This window comes from Electrona antarctica, assembly GCF_951216825.1.
Source record: "Electrona antarctica genome assembly, contig: scaffold_287, whole genome shotgun sequence".
NCBI lineage: Eukaryota > Metazoa > Chordata > Actinopteri > Myctophiformes > Myctophidae > Electrona > Electrona antarctica.
This window is the reverse complement of record NW_027637022.1, coordinates 62215-84714: the sequence shown is the minus strand read 5'-3', so window position 1 is coordinate 84714 and position 22500 is coordinate 62215. Positions and strand designations below refer to the sequence as shown.

The following is a 22500-nucleotide window of genomic DNA, read 5'->3' as shown; positions in this document are numbered from 1 at the left end:
GCCAGGCTACCCGCCCCTCTAGACCAGAAAGCACGCTGTCTGCAGGGCCAGGCTACAACTACAGAAGATACATATTTACATGGGAGAAAAACGAGAATCGTGTTTGAATCGTGATGTAAATTCTCGTGGGGGGAAATCCAGATTCACACGGCTATGTCTGCAGGTCTTGCAATAAAACAATGAATTCATAAAAACACAAATAACTGCATTTAGCGAAATAACACGCAAAATACAAAATAAATGGTGCCCACAACGATCTGGGGACGGTCTGTCTGTCCACTACACTGGGGCAGGGGGACGTCTGTCTGTCCACTAGACTGGGGCAGGGGGACCGTCTGTCTGTCCACTAGACTGGGGCAGGGGGACGTCTGTCTGTCCACTAGACTGGGGCAGGGGGACGCCGGAACTGGCTATCTGCGCGTTCCTGCCTCTGTCGCAGGTAGCCAGCCACGGTGCTGGAGGCGGTACAATAGGATGTCAATAAGGAAGTCAAGGAAGGAAGGAAGAGAGCTGCCAAAACGGTCTAACAAACATTAAAAATACTTAACGGCTTCTGAGCCGTTCGCGGGGGGGGGGGGGGGGGGGTCAGAGGGTTCGTTGTCTCCTATAGCTCTCATATGCTTCTTTTGGAATATGTCAGCGTCATATCCACAGCGCAGCACAGGGGTAAGTCAGGGTAAGTCAGATTGCGTCCCACGTCGCTTGAAGTCAACGAGAAGGAACCCTACGTAAAGTCATCAAAATGTCAGAAACTTTAACGTAGGGTTCCGAAAGGAGCTAGGCCGTTCAGTGACATACGACGAGCGCTTCCAAACTCAGATAAATAATCACTTGCACAGAATGTCTTGACAGAAAGTATCTCATAACATGTCTACAGGGGATTTTTATGAAAAACAAACTCGGCAGATTGAAAGAGGATAATTTAAGCTTGGCCTACAGCTGCAATGTTGGTGAGTTTAACGTTGTTTAATACAAGCAGATCGCAAACCAAATTGGATGAGTGGGGAGTCAATGGAGGGTATTGAATTGCAACTCTAGATTCACCACATTATAAAACAATCTAGAGTTGCAAATTGCGGCTAGGGTCCGGGGATTATCAAAATGCGTCTTACATTTCTGACAAATACAGCATTCACACAATCAACCCACGAGTCAGTCAGTCAATCAATCAATCAACGCACCAATCAATCAATCCACCATTCAATCAATCAATCAATCCACGCACCAATCAGTCAGTCAATCAATCCACCATTCAATCAATCAATCAATCCACCAATCAGTCAGTCAGTCAGTCATTCAATCAATCAATCAATCAATCAATCAATCAATCCTTCATACTCAACCCATCATAACATTTAATGACACACACACACACACACACACACACACACACACACAGTACTGATACAACAGTAAGCAGTATACTATACAATACTACTATAAATATAACAGTAATATTATACAGTAAGTACTGCAGAAACAGGTATTAATGAAACGTAAACATGTTGTACAGTAGCGGGGGGGGGGGCGGTAGTTTGAGTGTCTTACCGTTAAAACTGTCTCACTGCTCCGACCGTTAAGATGTTCTGCCTGTCTGTCTCACTCTCTACCTGTCTGTCTGTCTGTCTGTCTGTCTGTCTGTCTGTCTGTCTTGTCTGTCTTGTCTGTCTGTCTGTCTGTCTGTGTTTCAGGCCTGTGGTTTTGTAGATCGTTCCGCAGATCTTCAAGGCCTTTTGTTGTGTTGTTTTTTCTCTCTCTCTCCGTTACAACATTAACGTCCCGGCCTGGTAGTCTCGCGGTAACGAGAAGTCTATGGACTCTATGATGAAAGCCCCTGCGGATGTTTTATATTGAATGAATTGGAGGTGTTTTATTTTTATTATTATTATTATTTTAAGATCAGAGAAAATGAAGATCAACTTAAAGCCTGAGCGACACAAAGCGGAAGCACCGTTTCGTCTTCTTGGTCTTTCACTTCCGGGTCGCCCTGTCTGCCGCCGTGTTGCCATGTCTGCATTTTTATGAAGTTATTAAGCACTTATTTGGAATATTATTGGTATAGTTTTTTGTCTTGTTTCTGAAATGAAATGAAATGAAATCTATATTTACCCAGGGTATCTGGGCTAAGCTCAAGAACTTGTTTCCAGCCAGGCCCTGCTCATAGAACACATTTCATCGTAGTGGTTGATGCCTTGTTCAAGGGCATTTCAGCGGTGGTAATTTTAACGTGTCGGACGGCTGGTTCGAACTGGGAACCTTCCGGTATCTAGACCGCGCCGCTATCCGTTCGGCCACCGCTGCCACTGACTATAAAAGTTGTTTGTTTGGTCTTTGTTGTTTAAACCAGTGATGATAAACCAGAAATAAAATATTTATGGTCAGTCATAGAGGCAAGTTTAATGTTTTAAGGCATATTTGTCTTATTATTAATAATAATAATAATAAAACTTTATTTGTATACCTGCACCTTTCATGACATGAAATGCAGCTCAAAGTGCTTTACAGAGCAATGGAGAAAAGAAAGAAAAGAAAAGCAAGGCATAAACATTAAACAAACAAGAGCAGTAATGCAATACAGTGAGCACATGAATAACAACAAATTAAAAGATCAATTAAAAGCAAGAGTGTAGAAGTGGGTCTTGAGCTGCGCTTTAAAAATGTCTACAGAGGCTGCCTGTCGAAGGTACAGTGGGAGTTTGTTCCACGCCGTCGGCCCCTAGAAGCAAAACGCTGCTTCCCCGTATTTTTTAGTTGCCATTTTTTTAGGCAAAGCGAGCAGGCCAGCAGTGGAAGACCTTAGGGGGCGGTTTGGGACATATTTAGGCAGGCAGTCATGTAGGTAGGAAGGTGCGAGAACATTGAGAGATTTATAAACAAGTACAATAATTTTAAAATCAATCCTAAAAACAACCGGAAGCCAATGCAGTGAAGCCAAAACTGGAGTAATATGTTCTCTCATCTTAGTTCTAGTTAAAACTCTGGCTGCTGCATTTTGGACAAGTTGTAATCTGTCAGTTGTTTTCTTAGGCAGTCCAGAAAAAAGTGCATTGCAGTAATCAAGCCGAGAAAAAAATCGTCCAATGACAAATAGGCTCTTATTCGTGCAATATTTCTAAGGTGAAAAAAAGCAATGAAATGAAATGATTACTATATTTACCCAGGGTATCTGGGCTAAGCTCAAGAACTTGTTTCCAGCCAGGCCCTGCTCATAGAACATTTCATCGTAGTGGTTCAATGCCTTGTTCAAGGGCACTTCAGCGGTATCAAGACCGCTCCGCAATCCGTTCGGCCACCGCTGCCACATCTTGGTAACATGAATGACCATTAGCCAGGGATCCTTTTAAAAGATTCTCACTTTGTTTCCAAGATTGATTTCTCGGTTTATTTATTCATTGTCTTGTATTCTTAATTCATTTTTAATAGCCTATATATTGGGGGCTTGTTTTCATAGACGTGGTTGCTCATTTCTCTCACACGACGTGGCAACCCCGCTGTGGCTCCATGACGATAATGACGTCAGTGTGATTATAATATCATCATGACATCATGTCTTGTTGGAACTTCAGCCTGTTCACTGACGTCATTAATTTCCATCCCTCACATCTACATAAACCTTCAAACATCAGATCTAAAGGTCTCTCCTCAGAGCTACAGATGTTATATCCTCGCCGGGCGGGTAGAAGAACCTCCATCTTCACTATTGTTACATAAAAACAACACTTCAATCTCATCCGTGGACACGTTCTCACTTTTTCCCCCATATGCTTACTACGCGCCCCTGTCGGTGGGGAGGTGTATTGTACCTCTCATTACATTATAACTATGAGACAAAATGTCCACCGATGTGATTAAAATGTGTTTTTTTTAATGTAACAATAGTGAAGATAGAGGTTCTTCTACCCGCCCGGCGAGGATCCTAACATCCGTAGCTCTGAGCAGAGAGCTTTAGATCTGATGTGTGAAGGTTTCTGTAGATGTGAGGACTGTTAGATCTGATGTGTGAAGGTTTATGATGTGAGGACTGTTAGATCTGATGTGTGAAGGTTTCTGTAGATGTGAGGACTGTTAGATCTGATGTGTGAAGGTTTCTGTAGGTGTGAGGACTGTTAGATCTGATGTGTGAAGGTTTCTGTAGATGTGAGGACTGTTAGATCTGATGTGTGAAGGTTTATGTAGGTGTGAGGACTGTTAGATCTGATGTGTGAAGGTTTCTGTAGGTGTGAGGACTGTTAGATCTGATGTGTGAAGGTTTCTGTAGGTGTGAGGACTGTTAGATCTGATGTGTGAAGGTTTATGTAGGTGTGAGGACTGTTAGATCTGATGTGTGAAGGTTTCTGTAGACGTGAGGACTGTTAGATCTGATGTGTGAAGGTTTCTGTAGGTGTGAGGACTGTTAGATCTGATGTGTGAAGGTTTATGTAGGTGTGTGGACTGTTAGATCTGATGTGTGAAGGTTTATGTAGGTGTGTGGACTGTTAGATCTGATGTGTGAAGGTTTATGTAGGTGTGTGGACTGTTAGATCTGATGTGTGAAGGTTTCTGTAGGTGTGAGGACTGTTAGATCTGATGTGTGAAGGTTTATGTAGGTGTGTGGACTGTTAGATCTGATGTGTGAAGGTTTATGTAGGTGTGAGGACTGTTAGATCTGATGTGTGAAGGTTTCTGTAGGTGTGAGGACTGTTAGATCTGATGTGTGAAGGTTTCTGTAGACGTGAGGACTGTTAGATCTGATGTGTGAAGGTTTCTGTAGGTGTGTGGACTGTTAGATCTGATGTGTGAAGGTTTATGTAGGTGTGAGGACTGTTAGATCTGATGTGTGAAGGTTTATGTAGGTGTGAGGACTGTTAGATCTGATGTGTGAAGGTTTATGTAGACGTGAGGACTGTTAGATCTGATGTGTGAAGGTTTATGTAGGTGTGAGGACTGTTAGATCTGATGTGTGAAGGTTTATGTAGATGTGAGGACTGTTAGATCTGATGTGTGAAGGTTTATGTAGATGTGAGGACTGTTAGATCTGATGTGTGAAGGTTTATGTAGGTGTGAGGACTGTTAGATCTGATGTGTGAAGGTTTATGTAGATGTGAGGACTGTTAGATCTGATGTGTGAAGGTTTATGTAGATGTGAGGGATGGAAATGATCAGTGCACAAGAAACGGATTGAAGTTCCACCATGACGTCATGTGAACCATGGCTAGGTCTGGTCTGCTCTGTTTGATTGATTTATTGATTGATTGAAGTATTTATTAACAGTTTGTAGAATTACAGTACATTTCAAGCACAACTCAATACAAAGCATAAAGCATTACACTTGTTTACAAGAGGGTCCACCGTTTTCAATTCATCATAAATAGGCCTACTTTATTAACTGAACTAACTTTATTTTGTTTATATAATAATTAATTTCAATTTATTTGTATGTGTTCAAACAATAATTAAACAAATCTGAACTTTTCATGAATAAAATCAGAAAATCAAATAATTTCCATGAATACAAAATAAATTACTTTCCTGCAGGATCACAGTCTGGGTGCATTGATTTATTATGCATAAAATAACATAGTTTTGTAATATATGGCTTTGTTGCGGTAACGTTACGCAGTTACTAAATGTACAAAGTTAATAAAACCACGTTAATTCAATGTTTAAATGTAATGTTTGTTCATTGCGTTTATTAATATTTATATCACATTTATTAATTAAAATGACTCAACACGCAGATCAGTTCACTGGAGCCAGGAGGCTTGTTAAAGGTGCAACACTGACCTCAAGTGGCCACACTGAGCACATACATCCATGTGTGCTCTATACTGTGCTGTGCTGGCAATAATGTATTTGATTGATTGATTGATTGATTGGATACATTATTGACGGTGCAGAAAAAAAGCACAGTAAAGTACAGTTCAATACAATACAAGGTCTGCTCTTAAAGGACCACTTCACCACTTTTCAACCTATCTTCATATAATTGGTCCTCACTAATGATCATGATAAAATACGATTATTTTCTACTCAGTCTGTCTCATAGGAGGGCTGTGAGCGTAAATGAAACCAAATGGACCTTGAGGGGGTTCCAGGTGGTCCCCATGCAGCTAAATGATGGAGAGTTGCTAACCAAATGGATATTTAACTGTTCATTTTACGCTCCCAAGAGTTAAATTATTGTTAAACATCTGCATTACTTAATTTACCAGAAGTCGACACAATTAGAGAATGTAGAAACGTTTTTATCAACGTTTGCCTCTCCTAATGGTACCAACACCATGTTCTCTCCTAATGGTACCAACATCATGTAATCTCTCCTAATGGTACCAACACCATGTTATCTCTCCTAATGGTACCAACATCATGTTATCTCTCCTAATGGTACCAACATCATGTTATCTCTCCTAATGGTACCAACACCATGTTATCTCTCCTAATGGTACCAACATCATGTTATCTCTCCTAATGGTACCAACATCATGTTATCTCTCCTAATGGTACCAACATCATGTTATCTCTCCTAATGGTACAAACATCATGTTATCTCTCCTAATGGTACCAACATCATGTTATCTCTCCTAATGGTACCAACACCATGTTATCTCTCCTAATGGTAACACCACCATGTTATCTCTCCTAATGGTACCACCTTCATGTTATCTCTCCTAATGGTACCAACATCAATACAGCATGGAATTGTGGACAAAATCTAACAAAATATTCTTTAGTTTTTGGTCTGAGAGGATACATGTCATCAAACGGTGGTCCGTGGCTCAAATGGGTCTGAGAGGCTAAATGTCATCAGACCGTGGTCCGTGGCTCAAATGGGTCTGAGAGGCTAAATGTCATCAGATGGTGGTCCGTGGCTCAAATGGGTCTGAGAGGCTAAATGTCATCAAATGGTGGTCCGTGGCTCAGATGGGTCTGAGAGGCTAAATGTCATCAAACGGTGGTCCGTGGCTCAAATGGGTCTGAGAGGCTAAATGTCATCAGATGGTGGTCCGTGGCTCAAATGGGTCTGAGAGGCTAAATGTCATCAAATGGTGGTCCGTGGCTCAAATGGGTCTGAGAGGCTAAATGTCATCAGATGGTGGTCCGTGGCTCAAATGCTGAATAAATAATGGACCTTGATGTGAACAGGGTTGAAAACCACTAGTAACTTGACAAATAATCATGCAAATTAAATAAACGCATGAAAACTCGTCTAATTCTTAAACTTATTTGAACAAAGAACAAGATCCCTCTCAGACAACAGAATAAACAGAATATGAGACGACGACACAGACATTAAGTCTTTTATTTTCATCATCTCAACATCATAAAATTCAATACAGTTATCTGTCTGTCTGTCTGTCTGTCTGTCTGTCTGTCTGTCTGTCTGTCTGTCTGTCTGTCTGTCTGTCTGTCTGTCTGTCTGTCTGTCTGTCTGTCTGTCTGTCTGCCTGCCTGCCTGCCTGCCTGCCTGCCTGCCTGCCTGCCTGCCTGCCTGCCTGTCTGCCTGTGTAGCGAGCGGAGCGGAGCGATGTGTAGCATGGCCAAAACGTTTGATACGGATTTGAAATAGTATCTTTTTTAACTATATTTTCTTTTTACACTGAAAGATAAAGTGAGTCATCACAGAATGATGTCATTGTGACATCATCATCATGACCTGAGCTGGACCGCTAGGGCCGATACCGCTAGGCTGTACAGACCCTAGGGCCGATACCACTAGGCTGTACAGACCCTAGGGCCGATACCGCTAGGCTGTACAGACCCTAGGGCTGATACCGCTAGGCTGTACAGACCATAGGGCCGATACATACTTCTATTTTAGAAAAAAATAATAAGAAAAACAAGAAACAAACACAAATAAAGGTTAACGTTAGCGGTAGCTAGCGACGGGGGCGCTATCAGCGACACCGCTCTGAATCAATAAATATATCTCTGCCTTCGCGAGGAAACCTCATAACTCCAATAAGTTCACTTTTCAGAAAATTCTAAATATAAATATTTCAGCAGAAAACCTTCAATTTTGAAAACAAAGCAACAGTGCCTCATCAAAGTTGGTGCTGTGACTTTGTATATTGTCAGGGGCTGTAGTTCCCCTCCTGGCCAGCGGGGGGCAGTGTTCAGTAAGATGGTTTCACACACTGGTGCGTGTTGAGGCTGCGCTGGCTGGGATACCTCCGCCCACACCTGTAGGGGCAAAACGCACAACGTCATGAATTACTGCCCCCTGGTGGCCGAATTTATACTGAAATTACACCTCCCCCAGCCTTACTGGGGGCTTCCTCTGCACCTCCCCCAGCCTTACTGGGGGAGGTGCCTTACTGGGGGCTTCCTCTGCACCTCCCCCAGCCTTACTGGGGGAGGTGCCTTACTGGGGGCTTCCTCTGCACCTCCCCCAGCCTTACTGGGGGAGGTGCCTTACTGGGGGAGGTGCCTTACTGGGGGCTTCCTCTGCACCTCCCCCAGCCTTACTGGGGGAGGTGCCTTACTGGGGGCTTCCTCTGCACCTCCCCCAGCCTTACTGGGGGCTTCCTCTGCACCTCCCCCAGCCTTACTGGGGGAGGTGCCTTACTGGGGGAGGTGCCTTACTGGGGGAGGTGCCTTACTGGGGGCTTCCTCTGCACCTCCCCCAGCCTTACTGGGGGAGGTGCCTTACTGGGGGAGGTGCCTTACTGGGGGAGGTGCCTTACTGGGGGAGGTGCCTTACTGGGGGCTTCCTCTGCACCTCCCCCAGCCTTACTGGGGGAGTTGCCTTACTGGGGGAGGTGCCTTACTGGGGGAGGTGCCTTACTGGAGGCTTCCTCTGTACCTCCCCCAGCCTTACTGGGGGAGGTGCCTTACTGGGGGCTTCCTCTGCACCTCCCCCTGCCTTACTGGGGGAGGTGCCTTACTGGGGGAGGTGCCTTACTGGGGGAGGTGCCTTACTGGGGGAGGTGCCTTACTGGGGGAGGTGCCTTACTGGGGGCTTCCTCTGTACCTCCCCCAGCCTTACTGGGGGAGGTGCCTTACTGGGGGAGGTGCCTTACTGGGGGAGGTGCCTTACTGGGGGAGGTGCCTTACTGGGGGCTTCCTCTGTACCTCCCCCAGCCTTACTGGGGGAGGTACCTTACTGGGGGAGGTGCCTTACTGGGGGAGGTGCCTTACTGGGGGAGGTGCCTTACTGGGGGCTTCCTCTGTACAGTACCTGTGGCAGTCGTAGCGTTTGGTCTCCTTGGGGTGTGTCAGCTTCCTGTGTTTGTTGAGGAGGTACCGCGACCCCAACATGACCCCACACTCCTTACACTGCAGGTCGGGTTCCGTGTGCCTGGCCGTCACGTGCTTCACCAGCCTGGACAGGCAGAGGGCGCCACAAGCAACAAGTCACAATTCAGGCATTTATCAGACGCTCTTAATCCAGAGAGATTTACATTAAGCAATAACAAAAAGCATGGCAATACATCACATACATAAAGACCAGTTATCATGGATCATACGTAAGCTAAGAACGTAAGGGAATATCTATATAATTAAACGATGTGTTTACACTATGGAGTGCTGTGTCTACATAAAATACTATCTAAGTTACATAACTTGAGCCTTTGCATTGCACCTGTAAGGACGTCGAGGTTAGGGGAGGGGCTACGGGCTAAAATGGAGTCTGAAGAGGTGGGTTTTCAGACTACGGTGGAAGATTGGGAAGTTCATTCCATAGTTTAGATTGGGAGTGAGTCTGTAGTTCTGACTGCAATGGGAAGTTCATTCCATAGTTTAGATTGGGAGTGAGTCTGTAGTTCTGACTGCAATGGGAAGTTAATTCTATAGTTTAGATTGGGAGTGAGTCTGTAGTTCTGACTGCAATGGGAAGTTCATTCCATAGTTTAGATTGAGAGTGAGTCTGTAGTTCTGACTGCAATGGGAAGTTCATTCCATAGTTTAGATTGGGAGTGAGTCTGTAGTTCTGACTGCAATGGGAAGTTCATTCCATAGTTTAGATTGGGAGTGAGTCTGTAGTTCTGACTGCAATGGGAAGTTCATTCCATAGTTTAGATTGGGAGTGAGTCTGTAGTTCTGACTGCAATGGGAAGTTAATTCCATAGTTTAGATTGGGAGTGAGTCTGTAGTTCTGACTGCAATGGGAAGTTCATTCCATAGTTTAGATTGGGAGTGAGTCTGTAGTTCTGACTGCAATGGGAAGTTCATTCCATAGTTTAGATTGGGAGTGAGTCTGTAGTTCTGACTGCAATGGGAAGTTCATTCCATAGTTTTGGAGCCAGAAGGGAGAAGAGTCTGGGACGTGTGGAGCGTTGTCCAGGGTGTGGCGGTGGTCCAGTTTAAGGACACTTACATGTGTGTGATCCCCCTAACGCCCCCTGGCGGTGGTGGAGTTTAAGGACACTTACATGTGTGTGTGATCCCCCTGGCGCCCCCTGGCGGTGGTGGAGTTTAAGGACACTTACATGTGCGTGCTGACGAAGGTCTCCAGACAGTAGTTACAGCTGAAGGGTCTCTTGGCCGGCAGGTGGCTCTTCATGTGGTGACGGAGCTTCAGGGGGTTGTCGAAGATCTTCTGGCAGGACTTACACGCCTTGGTCTTCCCACTGTGAGACCACGAGTGGGCCTTCAGCAGCTCAGCAGACCTGAAGCCCTGCTCGCACTCTGTGAACAGAGAGGAGAGGGTTAAACTTATTTTGGACGGGAACCCCTTTTGGTGTTTTAAGCATTACGTTATGCTTTAGCTATTGAAAAATAGCAGATCTACAAGCTCATAGCGCGGCACCGAGTGCAGAGAGCTTGTAGGTCTCTATTTTTGAAAAATCGTGAAAATGTGGCGCAAATCATTGAATATATATTTCAGAGCGAACATTTTTAACTAAAATATTGGCTTCTGGGGGGTCCCTGTGTCAATATATCAGTGGTTCTCACAGGGTTAAACCCTCATGTTTCTATATCAGTGGTTCTCACAGGGTTAAACCCCATGTTTCTATATCAGTGGTTCTCACAGGGTTAAACCTCATGTTTCTATATCAGTGGTTCTCACAGGGTTAAACCTCATGTTTCTATATCAGTGGTTCTCACAGGGTTAAAACCCTGTTTCTATATTAGTGGTTCTCACAGGGTTAATACCTCATGTTTCTGTGTCAGTGGTTCTCACAGGGTTAAACCCTATGTTTCTATATCAGTGGTTCTCACAGGGTTAAAACCTCATGTTTCTATATCAGTGGTTCTCACAGGGTTAAAACCTCATGTTTCTATATCAGTGGTTCTCACAGGGTTAAACCTCATGTTTCTATATTAGTGGTTCTCACAGGGTTAAACCTCATGTTTCTATATCAGTGGTTCTCACAGGGTTAATACCTCATGTTTCTATATCAGTGGTTCTCACAGGGTTAAAACCTCATGTTTCTATATCAGTGGTTCTCACAGGGTTAAAACCTCATGTTTCTATATCAGTGGTTCTCACAGGGTTAAAACCTCATGTTTCTATATCAGTGGTTCTCACAGGGTTAAACCTCATGTTTCTATATCAGTGGTTCTCACAGGGTTAAACCTCATGTTTCTGTGTCAGTGATTCTCACAGGGCCACCGGGTGGCGCGCTACGAGCTTGTAGGTCTGCTATTTTTGAAAAATCTTGAAAATGTGGCACAAATCTTTGAATATAATTATATTCTTTCAGAAGACTTTTTATTTATTTCGACGTCAGGCCTAAATGAGTCTAGTTAGTGTCAGACTGAAGCCCTGCTCGCACCCTGACAGAGAACAGAGCACTAGTTCATAATTTAAAATACATTACAGAGAGAGAGAGAGAGAGAGAGAGAGAGAGAGAGAACACATTACTAGCTACAATTTAAAATGCAGTTTACGTAAGCAAAAGCAAAGTTATATTTACCCAGGGTACCCAGACTAAGCATCAGATACTTGTTTACAGCCAGGCCCTGCTCATAGAACATTTCATGGTAGTGGTTCAAAGCCTTGCTCAAGGGCACTTCAGCGGTGGTAATTTTAACGTGCCGGTCCGGGGATACGAACTGGCGACCTTCCGGTATCAAGACCGCTCCGCAAACCGTTCGGCCACCGCTGCCACGTTAATAAACAGAGTAGTTTACTGTTGCATCTGAAGGGCCTGGTGTGTCCACCTCGCTGACGAGGGCATTCAGGCTGTGTGCACGGTAGTTTATGTTAAACAGACGGTAGTTTATGTTAAACAGACGGTAGTTTATGTTAAATAGACGGTAGTTTGTTAAATAGACGGTAGTTTATGTTAAATAGACGGTAGTTTATGTTAAACAGACGGTAGTTTATGTTAAATAGACGGTAGTTTATGTTAAACAGACGGTAGTTTATGTTAAATAGACGGTAGTGTGTTAACTAGACGGTAGTTTATGTTAAATAGACGGTAGTTTATGTTAAATAGACGGTAGTTTATGTTAAACAGACGGTAGTTTATGTTAAACAGACGGTAGTTTATGTTAAATAGACGGTAGTTTATGTTAAACAGACGGTAGTTTATGTTAAATAGATGGTAGTTTATGTTAAACAGACGGTAGTTTATGTTAAACATACGGTAGTTTATGTTAATCAGACTGTAGTTTATGTTAAACAGACGGTAGTTTATGTTAAACAGACGGTAGTTTGTTAAATAGACGGTAGTTTATGTTAAACAGACGGTAGTTTATGTTAAACAGACGGTAGTTTATGTTAAATAGACGGTAGTTTGTTAAATAGACGGTAGTTTATGTTAAACAGACGGTAGTTTATGTTAAATAGACGGTAGTTTATGTTAAACAGACGGTAGTTTATGTTAAACAGACGGTAGTTTATGTTAAACAGACGGTAGTTTATGTTAAACAGACTGTAGTTTATGTTAAACAGACTGTAGTTTATGTTAAACAGACGGTAGTTTATGTTAAACAGACGGTAGTTTATGTTAAATAGACGGTAGTTTGTTAAACAGACGGTAGTTTATGTTAAACAGACGGTAGTTTATGTTAAACAGACGGTAGTTTATGTTAAACAGACGGTAGTTTATGTTAAACAGACTGTAGTTTATGTTAAACAGACGGTAGTTTATGTTAAACAGACGGTAGTTTATGTTAAATAGACGGTAGTTTATGTTAAACAGACGGTAGTTTATGTTAAACAGACGGTAGTTTATGTTAAACAGACGGTAGTTTATGTTAAACAGACTGTAGTTTATGTTAAATAGACGGTAGTTTATGTTAAACAGACTGTAGTTTATGTTAAATAGACGGTAGTTTGTTAAACAGACTGTAGTTTATGTTAAACAGACGGTAGTTTATGTTAAACAGACTGTAGTTTATGTTAAACAGACGGTAGTTTATGTTAAACAGACGGTAGTTTATGTTAAACAGACGGTAGTTTATGTTAAATAGACGGTAGTTTATGTTAAACAGACGGTAGTTTATGTTAAATAGACGGTAGTTTATGTTAAACAGACGGTAGTTTATGTTAAACAGACGGTAGTTTATGTTAAATAGACGGTAGTTTATGTTAAACAGACGGTAGTTTGTGAAACAGACGGTAGTTTATGTTAAATAGACTGTAGTTTATGTTAAACAGACTGTAGTTTATGTTAAATAGACGGTAGTTTATGTTAAACAGACGGTAGTTTGTTAAATAGACGGTAGTTTATGTTAAACAGACTGTAGTTTATGTTAAATAGACGGTAGTTTATGTTAAATAGACGGTAGTTTATGTTAAATAGACTGTAGTTTATGTTAAACAGACGGTAGTTTATGTTAAAGAGACGGTAGTTTATGTTAAATAGACGGTAGTTTGTTAAATAGACGGTAGTTTATGTTAAACAGACGGTAGTTTGTGTTAAATAGACGGTAGTTTATGTTAAACAGACGGTAGTTTATGTTAAATAGACGGTAACGGTAGTTTATGTTAAATAGACGGTAGTTTATTTTAAACAGACGGTAGTTTATGTTAAACAGACTGTAGTTTATGTTAAATAGACGGTAGTTTATGTTAAATAGACAGTAGTTTATGTTAAATAGACGGTAGTTTACTGGTGCATCTGAAGGGCAGGGTGTGTCCGTTGAGATGCATCTGCAGCGACTGGGCGGTGCGGAAGGTCTTGGAGCAGACCTGGCAGGGCAGAGGGACGAAGGCCTGGTGGGACCTCTGGTGGTGGCGCAGGATCATAGCACTGGTGTAGGCCTTAGGACACTGGGGACACTGAGGAGACATAGAGGATCATAGCACTGGTGTAGGCCTTAGGACACTGGGGACACTGAGGAGACATTGTTAGGACACATCGTTAGGACACTGAGGAGACATAGAGGATCATAGCACTGGTGTAGGCCTTAGGACACTGGGGACACTAGGACACATCGTTAGGACACCAAAGAGACATAGAGGATCATAGCACTGGTGTAGGCCTTAGGACACTGGGGACACTGAGGACACATCGTTAGGACACATCGTTAGGACACTGAGGAGACATAGAGGATCATAGCACTGGTGTAGGCCTTAGGACACTGAGGACACTGAGGAGACATCGTTAGGACACTGAGGACACATTGTTAGGACACTGAGGAGACAGTTAGGACACATCGTTAGGACACATGGTGTGGGTACCAGGTGTAGGTACCTTGTAGGGCCTGATGTCCAGGTGTGGTTACCAGGTGTAGGTACCTTGTGGGGCCTGATGCCCAGGTGTTTCATGGTGTGGTTACCAGGTGTAGTTACCTTGTGGGGCCTGATGCCCAGGTGTTTCATGGTGTAGCTACCAGGTGTAGGTACCTTGTGGGGCCTGATGCCCAGGTGTAGTTACCAGGTGTAGTGACCAGGTGTAGTTACATTGTGGGGCCTGATGCCCAGGTGTAGTTACCAGGTGTAGTTACCTTGTGGGGCCTGATGCCCAGGTGTAGTTACCTTGTGGGGCCTGATGCCCAGGTGTTTAAAGGTGTAGCTACCAGGTGTAGTTACCTTGTGGGGCCTGATGCCCAGGTGTAGTGACCAGGTGTAGTTACCTTGTGGGGCCTGATGCCCAGGTGTAGTTACCAGGTGTAGTTACCTTATGGGGCCTGATGCCCAGGTGTAGTTACCTTGTGGGGCCTGATGCCCAGGTGTAGTTACCTTGTGGGGCCTGATGCCCAGATGTAGTGACCAGGTGTAGTTACCTTGTGGGGCCTGATGCCCAGGTGTAGTTACCAGGTCTAGTTACCTTGTGGGGCCTGATGTCCAGGTGTAGTTACCAGGTGTAGTGACCAGGTGTAGTTACCTTGTGGGGCCTGATGTCCAGGTGTAGTTACCAGGTGTAGTGACCAGGTGTAGTTACCTTGTGGGGCCTGATGCCCAGGTGTTTCATGGTGTGGTGTTTCAGAGCGTATGCGTTGGTGAAGGTTTTCCCACAGACGTCACAGCTGTACGACTTCTCTCCTGAGTGGAGAACACAGTGTAAAACCACTGCTTCAACACAGCTTCTCTCCTGAGTGGAGAACACAGTGTAAAACCACTGCTTCTCTCCTGAGTGGAGAACACAGTGTAAAACCACTGCTTCTCTCCTGAGTGGAGAACACAGTGTAAAACCACTGCTTCTCTCCTGAGTGGAGAACACAGTGTAAAACCACAGCTTCTCTCCTGAGTGGAGAACACAGTGTAAAACCACTGCTTCAACACAGCTTCTCTCCTGAGTGGAGAACAGTGTAAAACCACTGCTTCTCTCCTGAGTGGAGAACACAGTGTAAAACCACAGCTTCTCTCCTGAGTGGAGAACACAGTGTAAAACCACTGCTTTAACACAGTGTGACTACAGATGACTTCTCTCCTGAGTGGAGAACACAGTGTAAAACCACAGCTTCTCTCCTGAGTGGAGAACACAGTGTAAAACCACTGCTTCTCTCCTGAGTGGAGAACACAGTGTAAAACCACTGCTTCTCTCCTGAGTGGAGAACACAGTGTAAAACCACTGCTTCTCTCCTGAGTGGAGAACACAGTGTAAAACCACTGCTTCTCTCCTGAGTGGAGAACACAGTGTAAAACCACTGCTTCTCTCCTGAGTGGAGAACACAGTGTAAAACCACTGCTTCAACACAGTGGGACTACAGACTTCTCTCCTGAGTGGAGAACACAGTGTAAAACCACTGCTTCAACACAGTGGGACTACAGATGAAATGTAGCTTTGGCTAACTCTGGCTTATTTACATTGAGGTGAAAACTAACATGTCGATTAATGAGCTTTGTCCCTGTCAAATAAATAAATAAAATAAATAAACACTAGCGTGTCTAAGCAGTCCATCTGACCCATTTTCACATTTTGAAGAGGATTTTCTTTGCCCATTAAGTTCTGAGAAAGTTCCCCTTGCATGACTTTTCCTAAATATTCGATTCAAATCATCTCTGTTTTTTTCTCCATCTGAAATGTTTTCTAAATATGATATCAGGCATAATTATACCTCTATGTCTGCTGGTTTTCATAATTATACCTCTGCTGGTTTTCATAATTATACCTCTGCTGGTTTTCATAATTATACCTCTGCTGGTTTTCATAACTATACCTCTGCTGGTTTTAATAATTATACCTCTGCTGGTTTTCATAATTATACCTCTATGTCTGCTGGTTTTCATAATTATACCTCTGCTGGTTTTCATAATTATACCTCTGCTGGTTTTCATAATTATACCTCTGCTGGTTTTCATAATTATACCTCTATGTCTGCTGGTTTTCATAATTATACCTCTGTCTGCTGGTTTTCATAATTATACCTCTGCTGGTTTTCATAATTATACCTCTGCTGGTTTTCATAATTATACCTCTGCTGGTTTTCATAATTATACCTCTATGTCTGCTGGTTTTCATAATTATACCTCTGCTGGTTTTCATAATTATACCTCTGCTGGTTTTCATAATTATACCTCTGCTGGTTTTCATAATTATACCTCTGCTGGTTTTCATAATTATACCTCTGCTGGTTTTCATAATTATACCTCTGCTGGTTTTCATAATTATACCTCTATGTCTGCTGGTTTTCATAATTATACCTCTGCTGGTTTTCATAATTATACCTCTGCTGGTTTTCATAATTATACCTCTGTCTGCTGGTTTTCATAATTATACCTCTGCTGGTTTTCATAATTATACCTCTGCTGGTTTTCATAATTATACCTCTATGTCTGCTGGTTTTCATAATTATACCTCTGCTGGTTTTCATAATTATACCTCTGCTGGTTTTCATAATTATACCTCTGCTGGTTTTCATAATTATACCTCTGCTGGTTTTCATAATTATACCTCTATGTCTGCTGGTTTTCATAATTATACCTCTGCTGGTTTTCATAATTATACCTCTGCTGGTTTTCATAATTATACCTCTGCTGGTTTTCATAATTATACCTCTGCTGGTTTTCATAATTATACCTCTATGTCTGCTGGTTTTCATAATTATACCTCTGCTGGTTTTCATAATTATACCTCTGCTGGTTTTCATAATTATACCTCTGCTGGTTTTCATAATTATACCTCTATGTCTGCTGGTTTTCATAATTATACCTCTATGTCTGCTGGTTTTCATAATTATACCTCTGCTGGTTTTCATAACTATACCTCTGCTGGTTTTCATAATTATACCTCTGTCTGCTGGTTTTCATAATTATACCTCTGCTGGTTTTCATAATTATACCTCTGCTGGTTTTCATAATTATACCTGTCTGCTGGTTTTCATAATTATACCTCTGCTGGTTTTCATAATTATACCTCTATGTCTGCTGGTTTTCATAATTATACCTCTGTCTGCTGGTTTTCATAATTATACCTCTGCTGGTTTTCATAATTATACCTCTATGTCTGCTGGTTTTCATAATTATACCTCTGCTGGTTTTCATAATTATACCTCTGCTGGTTTTCATAATTATACCTCTGCTGGTTTTCATAATTATACCTCTATGTCTGCTGGTTTTCATAATTATACCTCTGCTGGTTTTCATAATTATACCTCTGCTGGTTTTCATAATTATACCTCTGCTGGTTTTCATAATTATACCTCTGCTGGTTTTCATAATTATACCTCTATGTCTGCTGGTTTTCATAATTATACCTCTGCTGGTTTTCATAATTATACCTCTATGTCTGCTGGTTTTCATAATTATACCTCTGCTGGTTTTCATAATTATACCTCTGCTGGTTTTCATAATTATACCTCTATGTCTGCTGGTTTTCATAATTATACCTCTGCTGGTTTTCATAATTATACCTCTGCTGGTTTTCATAATTATACCTCTGCTGGTTTTCATAATTATACCTCTATGTCTGCTGGTTTTCATAATTATACCTCTGCTGGTTTTCATAATTATACCTCTGCTGGTTTTCATAATTATACCTCTGCTGGTTTTCATAATTATACCTCTGCTGGTTTTCATAATTATACCTCTGCTGGTTTTCATAATTATACCTCTATGTCTGCTGGTTTTCATAATTATACCTCTGCTGGTTTTCATAATTATACCTCTGCTGGTTTTCATAATCATACCTCTGCTGGTTTTCATAATTATACCTCTATGTCTGCTGGTTTTCATAATTATACCTCTATGTCTGCTGGTTTTCATAATTATACCTCTGCTGGTTTTCATAACTATACCTCTGCTGGTTTTCATAATTATACCTCTGTCTGCTGGTTTTCATAATTATACCTCTGCTGGTTTTCATAATTATACCTCTGCTGGTTTTCATAATTATACCTCTATGTCTGCTGGTTTTCATAATTATACCTCTGTCTGCTGGTTTTCATAATTATACCTCTGCTGGTTTTCATAATTATACCTCTGCTGGTTTTCATAATTATACCTCTATGTCTGCTGGTTTTCATAATTATACCTCTGCTGGTTTTCATAATTATACCTCTGCTGGTTTTCATAATTATACCTCTGCTGGTTTTCATAATTATACCTCTGCTGGTTTTCATAATTATACCTCTATGTCTGCTGGTTTTCATAATTATACCTCTGCTGGTTTTCATAATTATACCTCTGCTGGTTTTCATAATTATACCTCTGCTGGTTTTCATAATTATACCTCTATGTCTGCTGGTTTTCATAATTATACCTCTGCTGGTTTTCATAATTATACCTCTGCTGGTTTTCATAATTATACCTCTGCTGGTTTTCATAATTATACCTCTATGTCTGCTGGTTTTCATAATTATACCTCTATGTCTGCTGGTTTTCATAATTATACCTCTGCTGGTTTTCATAACTATACCTCTGCTGGTTTTCATAATTATACCTCTGTCTGCTGGTTTTCATAATTATACCTCTGCTGGTTTTCATAATTATACCTCTGCTGGTTTTCATAATTATACCTGTCTGCTGGTTTTCATAATTATACCTCTGCTGGTTTTCATAATTATACCTCTGCTGGTTTTCATAATTATACCTCTGCTGGTTTTCATAATTATACCTCTGCTGGTTTTCATAATTATACCTCTGCTGGTTTTCATAACTATACCTCTATGTCTGCTGGTTTTCATAATTATACCTCTGCTGGTTTTCATAATTATACCTCTGCTGGTTTTCATAACTATACCTCTATGTCTGCTGGTTTTCATAATTATACCTCTGCTGGTTTTCATAATTATACCTCTGCTGGTTTTCATAATTATACCTCTGCTGGTTTTCATAATTATACCTCTATGTCTGCTGGTTTTCATAATTATACCTCTGCTGGTTTTCATAATTATACCTCTGTCTGCTGGTTTTCATAATTATACCTCTGCTGGTTTTCATAATTATACCTCTGCTGGTTTTCATAATTATACCTCTGCTGGTTTTCATAATTATACCTCTGCTGGTTTTCATAATTATACCTCTGCTGGTTTTCATAACTATACCTCTATGTCTGCTGGTTTTCATAATTATACCTCTGCTGGTTTTCATAACTATACCTCTATGTCTGCTGGTTTTCATAATTATACCTCTGCTGGTTTTCATAATTATACCTCTGCTGGTTTTCATAACTATACCTCTATGTCTGCTGGTTTTCATAATTATACCTCTGCTGGTTTTCATAATTATACCTCTGCTGGTTTTCATAATTATACCTCTGCTGGTTTTCATAATTATACCTCTGCTGGTTTTCATAACTATACCTCTATGTCTGCTGGTTTTCATAATTATACCTCTATGTCTGCTGGTTTTCATAATTATACCTCTGCTGGTTTTCATAATTATACCTCTATGTCTGCTGGTTTTCATAATTATACCTCTGCTGGTTTTCATAATTATACCTCTGCTGGTTTTCATAATTATACCTCTGCTGGTTTTCATAATTATACCTCTGCTGGTTTTCATAATTATACCTCTGCTGGTTTTCATAATTATACCTCTGCTGGTTTTCATAATTATACCTCTGCTGGTTTTCATAACTATACCTCTATGTCTGCTGGTTTTCATAATTATACCTCTGCTGGTTTTCATAACTATACCTCTATGTCTGCTGGTTTTCATAATTATACCTCTGCTGGTTTTCATAATTATACCTCTGCTGGTTTTCATAACTATACCTCTATGTCTGCTGGTTTTCATAATTATACCTCTGCTGGTTTTCATAATTATACCTCTGCTGGTTTTCATAATTATACCTCTGCTGGTTTTCATAATTATACCTCTGCTGGTTTTCATAATTATACCTCTGCTGGTTTTCATAACTATACCTCTATGTCTGCTGGTTTTCATAATTATACCTCTATGTCTGCTGGTTTTCATAATTATACCTCTGCTGGTTTTCATAATTATACCTCTATGTCTGCTGGTTTTCATAATTATACCTCTGCTGGTTTTCATAATTATACCTCTGCTGGTTTTCATAATTATACCTCTATGTCTGCTGGTTTTCATAATTATACCTCTGCTGGTTTTCATAACTATACCTCTGCTGGTTTTCATAATTATACCTCTGTCTGCTGGTTTTCATAATTATACCTCTGCTGGTTTTCATAATTATACCTCTGCTGGTTTTCATAATTATACCTCTATGTCTGCTGGTTTTCATAATTATACCTCTGTCTGCTGGTTTTCATAATTATACCTCTGCTGGTTTTCATAATTATACCTCTGCTGGTTTTCATAATTATACCTCTGCTGGTTTTCATAATTATACCTCTGCTGGTTTTCATAATTATACCTCTGCTGGTTTTCATAATTATACCTCTGCTGGTTTTCATAATTATACCTCTGCTGGTTTTCATAATTATACCTCTATGTCTGCTGGTTTTCATAATTATACCTCTGCTGGTTTTCATAATTATACCTCTGCTGGTTTTCATAATTATACCTCTGCTGGTTTTCATAATTATACCTCTGCTGGTTTTCATAATTATACCTCTGCTGGTTTTCATAATTATACCTCTGCTGGTTTTCATAATTATACCTCTATGTCTGCTGGTTTTCATAATTATACCTCTATGTCTGCTGGTTTTCATAATTATACCTCTGCTGGTTTTCATAACTATACCTCTGCTGGTTTTCATAATTATACCTCTGCTGGTTTTCATAATTATACCTCTGCTGGTTTTCATAATTATACCTCTGCTGGTTTTCATAATTATACCTCTGTCTGCTGGTTTTCATAATTATACCTCTGCTGGTTTTCATAATTATACCTCTGCTGGTTTTCATAATTATACCTCTGCTGGTTTTCATAATTATACCTCTGCTGGTTTTCATAACTATACCTCTATGTCTGCTGGTTTTCATAATTATACCTCTGCTGGTTTTCATAATTATACCTCTGCTGGTTTTCATAACTATACCTCTATGTCTGCTGGTTTTCATAATTATACCTCTGCTGGTTTTCATAATTATACCTCTGCTGGTTTTCATAATTATACCTCTGCTGGTTTTCATAATTATACCTCTGCTGGTTTTCATAATTATACCTCTATGTCTGCTGGTTTTCATAATTATACCTCTGCTGGTTTTCATAATTATACCTCTGTCTGCTGGTTTTCATAATTATACCTCTGCTGGTTTTCATAATTATACCTCTGCTGGTTTTCATAATTATACCTCTGCTGGTTTTCATAATTATACCTCTGCTGGTTTCCATAATTATACCTCTGCTGGTTTTCATAACTATACCTCTATGTCTGCTGGTTTTCATAATTATACCTCTGCTGGTTTTCATAACTATACCTCTATGTCTGCTGGTTTTCATAATTATACCTCTGCTGGTTTTCATAATTATACCTCTGCTGGTTTTCATAACTATACCTCTATGTCTGCTGGTTTTCATAATTATACCTCTGCTGGTTTTCATAATTATACCTCTGCTGGTTTTCATAATTATACCTCTGCTGGTTTTCATAATTATACCTCTGCTGGTTTTCATAATTATACCTCTGCTGGTTTTCATAATTATACCTCTGCTGGTTTTCATAACTATACCTCTATGTCTGCTGGTTTTCATAATTATACCTCTATGTCTGCTGGTTTTCATAATTATACCTCTGCTGGTTTTCATAATTATACCTCTATGTCTGCTGGTTTTCATAATTATACCTCTGCTGGTTTTCATAATTATACCTCTG

At 40.9% G+C, this 22500-nt stretch overlaps 2 protein-coding genes across 5 annotated transcripts in view; both read right to left on the bottom strand.

Moving 5' to 3' along the window:
• Positions 1-1962, bottom strand: part of LOC306919507 (uncharacterized protein) — a 56478-nt gene extending 54516 nt beyond the window's left edge. For all 4 annotated transcript variants that reach the window (XR_013789559.1, XR_013789560.1, XM_079532267.1 and 1 more), the window contains exon 1: positions 1549-1962. The gene's annotated coding sequence lies outside the window, so the exon portion shown is untranslated. The remainder of the gene's footprint in view (positions 1-1548) is intronic.
• A 5334-nt stretch (positions 1963-7296) lies between these two features.
• Positions 7297-22500, bottom strand: part of LOC306919505 (uncharacterized protein) — a 38749-nt gene continuing 23545 nt past the window's right edge. The window contains exons 9-13 of the mRNA XM_079532265.1: positions 15261-15410; positions 13987-14155; positions 10410-10608; positions 9158-9301; positions 7297-8160 (exon numbers count right to left, since the gene is read on the bottom strand). Of these exons, the coding sequence (XP_079388391.1) occupies positions 8094-8160; positions 9158-9301; positions 10410-10608; positions 13987-14155; positions 15261-15410 (729 nt within the window). The 3' untranslated portion in view covers positions 7297-8093. The remainder of the gene's footprint in view (positions 8161-9157; positions 9302-10409; positions 10609-13986; positions 14156-15260; positions 15411-22500) is intronic.